General features: G+C 40.0%; 1 protein-coding gene across 1 annotated transcript; it reads right to left on the bottom strand.

Moving 5' to 3' along the window:
• Positions 1-6,272: 6,272 nt before the first annotated feature.
• On the bottom strand, positions 6,273-7,138 carry LOC140924611 (ribitol 5-phosphate transferase FKRP-like). Its single transcript, XM_073374631.1, has one exon. It carries the CDS (start codon positions 7,051-7,053, stop codon positions 6,310-6,312), a length of 744 nt encoding a protein of 247 aa, XP_073230732.1. The 5' UTR covers positions 7,054-7,138; the 3' UTR covers positions 6,273-6,309.
• Positions 7,139-9,640: the final 2,502 nt, after the last annotated feature.

Raw genomic sequence — 9,640 nt, 5'->3', positions numbered from 1 at the left:
TCTTTGTATCTCGGTTACCTCTATGGCACTTTGCACTAATGACGTCACTAATAAACGTCTCTTCAATCTCTCTATTGAGACTAGTGTACACTTTAACTGTACTTATCAACACTTTTTGTGGTCAGCCACGTTTTGAGTGCATAGGCGGCCCCTGAATGGAGGTTAAACTCGAGTTTCAGGACCTAGAAAAAGTGTCCCTTTCCCCTTTTCCCTTTGACGTTAAAAATCTTCAAAAACGATGTAAATTTGCAGGCGAACGTGACTTTCCCATACAAAACTCTTATATGGATCATGTTCAATGTCTGAGTCACAGCAGGGACCAGAAATACGGCAAACGTCAGATTCCAGTTGAAGAATTCTTAAATAAGAAAATGAGCAGATAAAAACTGTCTAAACATTCAACACACAGTGTCCAGAGGTAAGTTGATCACGATGTTTTATACATTACCTAGCGTCGACTTGAAATAATGACTGTAGCAGATTCCGAGGCAGAATAAAAGAAAAGTATTTCATTTGTTGCCGTTTAATTATCAACAAACCCCAGCCGAACCTCCATTCAGAGGACACTTGAGTTGGTCCCAAGTATGTCCCCTGAATAGAGGTTCCACGGTATTTATCGACTTTTTGTTGAAATAATCAGTACGTTCCATTGTTTTGATAGGCTGGGGGATCTTAGTAATGAGCACCGCCAGGCATGAAATTTTCCGCTGAAGTTAAATTCCCTGGGTCACTGACCGGTCTTACGTACTTTAAGAGGCAGTTTGTCACGCGGAGGACATCCCTGTTTTGGGTCAATTTTGTGAAGTCGTAATTTAATACCTTTACCCAGAAACAAAATCCTCCTGTTTCACCTAGGAGCTCTAACTATATTTTTTGGTGATTTTGGAAGTCATAGCATTAAAACTTAAACTGGACCATTATTTTTGGAATTCAATTGATGCGTAGGCACGGCGTTTTAGCTTAAAAAAAAAAAAGAACATAGCAAATAGCGCGTCATACCCCCTTTAAGTGCTTGCAACATATCAGGGGCACCCAACGTCAATCCAAAACGATAAGGAATACTACATTATGTAAACTTCATATGGTGTCCAAGGGCCTTTCGTTGGAATCTCGCAGGTAATCGATTTACAACAGTTTAAGTACTACTTTTATGCAGTCTACAGTAAACACGGGTGTTCGGTTAAAACAAAGAAACACAAAAACCTATTCAAAAATATACCTGCTAGCTGATCAACGTGTAACAATTCGATTGGTCAAAAGACTTTTCAATTATGGTGAAAATACAATACTTCCAATTTCGGTTCCTGGTTCACTTTTAGAAAAACACATGTTGTAAATCAAGCTAAATGAATAAAGCACAACAGTTGTTCCTTTGAAACGTGACAGAGTTCTTGTCTAACAAAAAGACGAGTACAAAAGTACACGTGTTCTATTGAAATTACATGTCAGGTGTTCCAGTGTTTGTGCATGTGTCGCTGCCTGCTATTTTGCATATCAGGGGCGGATCCAGCATTTTTTTTAGGAGGGGGTGCACTCGTCTCTTGCTCTACTTCAACACCAATAAACCACATAGTTTTTTTTTGCAGAATACTAGTTGTATTAGAAAACCGCAGGTCATCTCAGGGGGAGGGAGGGTGCGCACCCCCTACATCCCCCCTAGATCCGCCCCTGCATATGAATATATAATACGCTTATTTCAGCTGCGGAGTTTTAGAAAGATACGAAAGAGTTAGAACTAGATTTGCTGGGTAGTGCAGAATTGCTACAATAGCGCTCTGATGAAACTGAGTTCCGTTCCAAAGATAACTTTGAAATATCGGCTGTGACGTCAGTTTTAAGACAATAGACAGACTTAATGGACTAGATCCCTCTGCATTTTTTACGTTTGCACATGATTTTCGACCCTTGAGAGCTAATCTCCGTTTTAAACTTAAGTTTGCATCCGTTTTAAATATTCTTTTTTTATAATCAATGAGTGGAATAATCTCCCAAAGAAATTCGCGGAGGCTGAAAATTTGAACACTTTTAAGAACAGACTGAGATGTCATCTAGTGAACACTAAGTTTCTTCGAACGCGTAATATATTATATATTTAGTATTTTAAACAGTTGTAAATAATAATATTAATGTTCTCAATTTGTTTTATTGTAAGGGGATAAACTAGAAAGGAATAACATCCTTTATCTCCTTTTTATCTTTTCCATGGATTTGTAAATAAACAGTTATTATTATTATTATTATTATTATTAATAATTTCATTTTTCGTCGAAGACGGGAACACAATTTCACTAAGGATAATTCTTGTACATGTGATAAAAATATCACCGAAATATGCAAATATGCTCTGAATTTAGAGCCAGACATAATCAAAGGCTCCTAGGAGCGAGCTCATGGATGAATTGAATCGTAAACGAGCATGGGTGCTAAGTGCCACCGCTCTTGAATTTCATCATTGAGTTTCGTTATTATTGACAACTGGCCGAATGTTGAAGATTATCACCTCTGTATTTATGGTCACTAGAAGGCTTGAGAAACATTCCGTTTTGAAATTCATTTGTTTTTAACTGCTTGGGCACTGTAACATATTCACTTTTCTCCTTAGTTTTTTTTTTTACATTTCGTGACTTTCTCTGTGTGTTGCTCTGACTTGATAGATCATGTTTACATTTCTTTAGCATTTGATTTTTGGCATAAGGTATTTAGCACTTGGTTTGTGCCATCTGCTTTTTGGCATACATCGTCGCTTTTAAAAAGCATTTCGTCAGCATTTTTTCAGTAACTTTTTGGCATCTCTATAGCACCGGAAGCTGTACGTGTTCTTTCTTGCGCCTACTACTTCCCAGCGCCTGCTACGCGACTATAACAATTGCATGTGCACCTGAATATTCTAGAAATTTATTAACGTTATCAGCGCAGCAATTCTACTTAACGCTTTTTAGTTGTAAAATAATTTGCTTTCTCAACGTCGCTTTACAATTCGAGGACCGTTTTTAGCAGCTAAGGCTCTTTGGCTTATTCGCTTTTCGCTGAGCGAAATCCCATGTCGATCGCATCTTCCCCATATCTAGTAATATCGGGAACAAATGTGCACAATTCGTGCAAATATACAACAGTGATCCACACTCAATTATTTCAACGTCCTTTTAACAATACCAGGACCATTTCTTGCAGATAATATTGTCAGTGTTCTTTAGAATATTGCCATTAATACAAGACCCATCTCCGGCTGGCTACTCTTTTGTGTCGGGAAAAAAATGTACGCCTTACAAGTACCCTCTAGAATATGCCAAACATATGCGTAAAAGGTCCTTGGAACAAAAGTAATTCTAAGTATTAAAGGGAAGTAAGAAAAAAGTGTTTAATTTGACTTTAATGAATAAATTAATGAGAATCGAGTGAGTTCAAATGCCCATGGCATGATTACGTCATTCATGAGCTAAAAAGCAGTTTTGACATCAACGTTTCTTTCGATAGAAGCAAGAGGAATTTAATTCACGATTGTAGAGTAACCAGTACAAAGCCGACGGCTAAAGGTGAGTTTTGCCTACCTGTATTATCTCTAATAATTTCCTGTATGTAGGCAGTCTTGTCAGTAGAGCTGTTGGAAAAAATTGCAGAGCATTTCAACCGCAACTTTCCGCTCGAGCAGTTTTGACTCTTTTGTCGCTTCCCACTTCACTGACTTTTCATTCTAGAATGCTGTAGAATGCTTTTTGAAGTACAGAACCTCACTGCACAGTGGTGTACAGTGATAAATGAACCACAAAAGCCATCCTGGAAGGACACTAGTACTGCTCATAGATGAATCAGCAAATTTCCAACGCGCCCTTGGATTATATTTCAATCTTTATTAATAGCGTAGTTTATCAATTACACCTAGTCCCAGTCCTTCGCTGCTAGTGATATTTTTCCAGTCTGGTTGCGTCGCGGAAGGACTTGAATAATTTCACGCATCGAGAAGCTCTTACTTGTCAAGAAAGTACCCAGCCTACAGTCCTAGACCTATTTAACTTCCTCACGGGCAACCAAATAATTTTCTGCTCTAGAACTGAAATTGTAGGCGTAGTATTTCGCTTGAAATTTGAAGTTAAGTGAGTCCAAAATGGCGGAAAATGGCCGAATCCTACGTGAGCGCGCGTTTTTTAAGGCTGATTTTTCGCACTTTAACTCTTGCAGGATCAGGCGCGGATCTAGGATAAATACTGACCGATTTCCTAAACGAGCGTTGAAGGCGCAAACTTTTAGCGGAGTCCAGGGGCTGGCTCCCCCAAGAAATTATTTGGATTTTTACTCCTCAAAGTCCCCTTTCCTGGGTTTCTGAGTAATTCAGATGGGATATTGGCCAGGTTTCAACTTGGAAAGTGTTTTTATTTTTAAAATATATTTTATATGAAAAATGTGAGCGATTTCCGTAAAACGGTGGAAACCGGTGTGGATCCGCACCTGAGGATGATTATTTCTATCTCTGTAATACTTCTCTATCATTGAAGGCCACAAATTTGAAGAAAACTAAAAATCGGTAAAATATGTCGTCCGGACGCTTTTCGCGTGACGAACGATGATACGATGATACTAACAAAACACTTTGCTCGGCCACACTGTCACCCCAAATTAACTTGCTGAAATGAAAAATTAACCGTTTTGCAACCACATACTTCCAATGGAAAGATACCCAGTCTTTACATCTTTAGTATTATTTATTTCTGCTCGCAAGATTATGACCTATTTATTAACCTTATTAATACACCGCTAGACCGCCAGTGCTAGAATCAGCTATGCTTAATTAAGCACTAAATATCCTGAAAGCGATACTAAAAAAGCCCAGACAGCAAACGCCAGTTGGAACGTTTAAAGTTTGTAAAAGCGCTGAATTTAAGAACTCTTTCTCAAGTATTTATGCTATGCGTGCAAAAATCATCAGGAAAATTACGGTCAGTGCTTCCTGATGAAGTTTGTGTGATATTTTCTTCATAACTCTACAGGAACACAGTGGCGGATCCAGGGGAGGGGCCCTCGGGAGGGGCCCGGAGGGCCCCACCCCTTATTTTTTGACCAAAATGAGGCCCGAAGGGCCAAAAAAAAATTTTTTGGAGTCCCCTCCCCCCTCCCCTGTCAGAAGGTCTGGATCCGCCACTGCAACATTTTGTGTACGGGTATTTAAGCCACAAACTAATGACTTCAGCACAGAATTGCTTTACAACAGCAATATATACTCGTGCGTATCACAGCCGAACCATTTTTTCTCTCCAAGGTAATATGACAGGCGGTGTAGGAATGCTTCTTTGAAGAACGGGAGCCAAGAAAAAGTGTCATTTTAGTCCGGCATAATTTTATAGGAGCACAATACCTCCAGACAAGTACAATTCAAAGCATAATAGCTTGGTTTTGTGGGGAGAGCATATCGATCTTACGAACACAATTAATCCGACAAAAAACGTGTACCAAGTGCAATCAATCCGATTGAGTCAATAACTAATTGGCAAAACTGGCGCTGAAAGGGAAACTTCTATGTGAATTTGTTAAAGAAAAAAAAACATTTTATTATAAAAACTTACAAATAACAAGTTAACAGGTGAAATGATTAATTTGGTTCGATTTTACGTGAAGGACGAATGTTTCTTCAAATTTGGTTGGGTTTCAATGGGTCCCTGTACGCCTTGACCCAGTGGGGGGGGGGGGGGGGGGAGGAGTACTCCCTTATATGAGCCATATAGGTATGTGCCACACCCCAAAGGGAAGGGTTTTAGTGCCGTTTTCGGGTTTAGACTTTGCCTTTTTAGTCTGGAATTGGGTATGGTTTTCGAGGGAATGGCGGGTTTGTATGAACGTATTTATCGTTTCAATTCCAAATGCGTAAGAAAAATAGAGAAATTTGCGAATTCGAATTGGATTTTAAGAAATCTTTTTCGTTACTGTTTTAATCTCAGTAATAATGGCATAATTTCGTAGAGGCCAGGTCTAAAAACGGGTGTGAAAAATGACATTTTTTGGTCTGAAATAGGGTCAGCATTTGGAAAACCGGGCGGCACACCCTCACCAAGAATTCCCAGGAGTACCCCACAGGGACCTAAAAATCGTAAAAAATTCAATGTCAAAGGTTTGTCCTTTGCAGTTGAGGAAGATATTAACATAAACTCACTACATGTAGTCATGTAGTCTAAAATTATGTTTGCGAGCCAACAAAAATGTGTTAGCTAGTTAAAGAAGCTGTATCACCAAGTTTATTAGCCTGGGTAGCAGGCGCTTAGAAGTGGTGGGCGAAAGAGACAAAATGAATTACATAACTGAGCCGTGACACAGCCCCTTAATTCAAGTGACCGGCTTTTTCGTGAGACAAGTGACAGGTTTTACCTCGATCCACCAGTCATCAGGGTAGAGATACTTTTGAATTTCAATACCCTCTCGTGGAACTGGCAAAGTATAGTTACCAAAAGGCATTCGCGGCAGAGGTTTCTTCAATAAACGAGTAGGAAATGTGTGAAAACGGTTATAATTCAAGGCCAAAATCCACGTTTCCAGTCCAGCGCGTTTCATTCGTCCATCATAATCATAAAAGGCAGTCATATCGATCTTGAGTCGAGGCCACAAGTCGCTATAAACCTTAACCACATTACTTGTGATCCAACGTTTGTGACAAACTTTAAGTCCTCTCGCTTCAAAGGGTTTGGTAAATTCGCCGAAAGACATCAAAGCAAAAGCCCCTGATCCATTGATTCCAATATCGACGTCGTCGTCCCACGGTAGAGGCCCTTTCGCGCGAAGAGCACCAAACACAGAGCCGTACATTAACCAGTGTTCTACATAAAGGTCGTCCAAGATTACATGAACAGTATACGCCATGTTTAAAAGTTGGACCCTTTCTGTCTCCGTCATGTTCACGCAAGACTGAGCGACAAAGAAAGGGTGGTTCCCAGTGTAAAGACCATAGTTTCGTAGGTTCATTCTTAAGTAAAAGCCTACCAGAACCGTTAAAACTAATAGGAGAAACGTATACCGATAACGACGGCATTTAAAAAAAAGAACAGGGGTCTCAACCGATCCGATTGCAAGCATAAATGCTGTCTTGAAAGGTTCATGAACTAACGGCAGAACGTAAGCGAAGACTGATTAATGCAGACACGATGCCATCTTTTTGTCTAATATGCTAATAGGGAGTAAATATTTAAGCAGAGTTTTTGAGCGACAGCGCTCGTCAACCGGAAGTGGGAATTTTGCTCTTTAAATATGCCTTGAGGCTGCCACATTTGCATTGCTAAGTGTCTTTACTCTTTTGGAGACGATTTGTCCAAGAATTTGTTCAAAATCATGGCCGAGGAATGTAAAAAGTTCACTTTGGTTGGCGTGCGTCGCTCAAAAGCGTCGTACCTTCTAAATTGTGTTCAATATACTTCAAACAATGGCCGAGTACCGAGGACAATATTGTTTAAACTTCGCCAAAATTCCATACGAAATTAATCGCAGACTTAGGAGTGGTTTTAACCGTTTGATCAAGCTTCTTATCAAAAGACTTTAGATGGCAATTTCAGTAAATAAGTCAGAGAACATACAACAACGTCCAGTGTTCTATTATAACTACCAAATCAGAAGGAGGCTCTCATAATATCATCCGTGATTTCCATACCACGTCGCACTTAAAGAAGTCTTAAACAAAAACCCAGAAGTCCCTGGGGAAAGCCCTTATATTTTCTGTAAATTCAACCCGCTTAATACCAGTTAATACCGATAAATGTTAATGCGACAACAGACACTTGTTTCTTGCCCTATCAACAAATTCTGATAGAAAGGCAACATCGCTAATTCGCACACTTCATTGTCAGCTGTGTGCTATGATGAAACTTTCCTAATTGGAAGGTAAAAACATGGTTATTCGAGGAAACCCATTCCACTCCATTAACTATGATAAGAAAGAGCATTCAGCTGACAGCTAACCTGAGATCAGGCCCAATTTTAGTAGACTGTGAGCAGTCCCTCTTCAGTCAGTCGAGTCTAAGCTCGGCAGGACTGGAGAGAGCGAATTGGCTCGATTTCCTCTAGCCTCCCACGCAGACGTTCTTAGAGGTTCGTCACGCGTAGGAACGCGTGACGAACCCCTAAGAACGTTTGCGTGGGAGGCTAGATTTCCTCGCTCGCGTGACCATCCTGAAGGACTGCTCGCAGTCTACAATTTTAGCGGTTCTCATCCATTCTCTCTAACGGCTACCGCTAAAAGTTGGGTCTGACTCTTTTCGTTTCGCCTTCCCTGCCGGAATGCTATTTACAAAGCCAACGAAAATTGAGCCTGATCTCAGTTTAGTTGACAGCAAGTCGATGTTCCCAGCGCTGCAGTCCTGATCGTGATACATGCGTGACAGAAGAATACTGAATGAACACAACAACACAAACAACAAGCCTCAACAAGCTAAAAAGCAACGAGTTTCAAAATTATCCCAGAGGAGAAACAGCAGTTAGTAGAGGAAAACGATGCAGATAATAGAAGAAAGTACTTCGTAAATAATTCATTCCGGCAGTGTGTTCTTTTAAGTACCGAGTAGACTCACAGGTACCTCAAGGTTCAGTAGGTGGTTGTTTAGTTTACCCTTTACTAGTGTTATCGGTAGCATACAGTGTAAGGAAACGGACTGGTAAGGGGAGGGGAGGGGAGGGTGACACTGTGAGGGGGCAGAGAAGGGGAAATTTATTTTTTCGTTTTTCACCCCACTATAACGTTTCTTGCCGTCCGGGAGGCCATGAGGGCGCGAGAGGAATAATTGTTTTAGTAAAATCCAACCAGTTGATAAAAAATATCGAGACAAAACAACTTTAGTAAGCAAAACGCGATTCAGTCGCCATTGTTTTGGTTTTCAAAGCCCGCGCTTTTCGCTACTAGTGGGCTATAACATATAGCCTAGTAGTAGCTCAACCAATGAGAACGCAGCATTGATAATAGACCACTAGTTGGATTTTACTAATAAAAGGATACATGAAATACTGACAAAAAGACACCAGCTAATGCGGAAAAGTTATCAGCCATCCCTATTTTATGATAAAAATGCTTTTAGGAAATGAAAAATATTTTCTCCAGATTTCAATTGAACGCACGGGCGTATGTGCGTATTTGGACGCTACACTCCAGCATGGATATAGTCTGCTAAATGACGATTTTGTGAAGCTTAGAGATGTTTAGATTGAGGAATTGAAATTCTGTACACCAATAAGTCTATTTTCGCCTTAAATAACGTGTCTCGGTTAATACGGACACCCCACTGATATCGACACTTTCGATGGACCGTTCAGCGAAAGATCAAAAATTACTCGTCAACATACAAAAAACAAACTTGTACTATACTACGTCACGCAACTTAATAGTCGCGGTTGTGAAAAATATAACTATAATGAGATCGGCTAAATTTAATAGCGTTAATTCTATATTGGCAAACCCTGGGTAAATAGACTTAATTCTATGATAATGGCGCACCCTGAGTAAATGGAGTTAATTCTATAATGGCACACCCTGGGTCGATAGAGTTAATCCTATATTGGTGCACCCTGGGTTAATGGAGTTAATTCTGTATATACGCCTGGGTACATTTTCCGCAAAATAGAGGAAAAAGATTTTACTGACTCGTTTGCAGGTTGCACTTCAAAAAAACGTTCTCAGATA

Source organism: Porites lutea, chromosome 14 (genome assembly GCF_958299795.1).
Source record: "Porites lutea chromosome 14, jaPorLute2.1, whole genome shotgun sequence".
NCBI classification, from domain to species: domain Eukaryota; kingdom Metazoa; phylum Cnidaria; class Anthozoa; order Scleractinia; family Poritidae; genus Porites; species Porites lutea.
This window is presented reverse-complemented; position numbering and strand designations above follow the sequence as displayed.

Bases quoted from the DNA above. Each gene is read 5' to 3' on its own strand.
- LOC140924611 (XM_073374631.1), bottom strand. From the start codon at position 7,053: ATGCTTGCAATCGGATCGGTTGAGACCCCTGTTCTTTTTTTTAAATGC.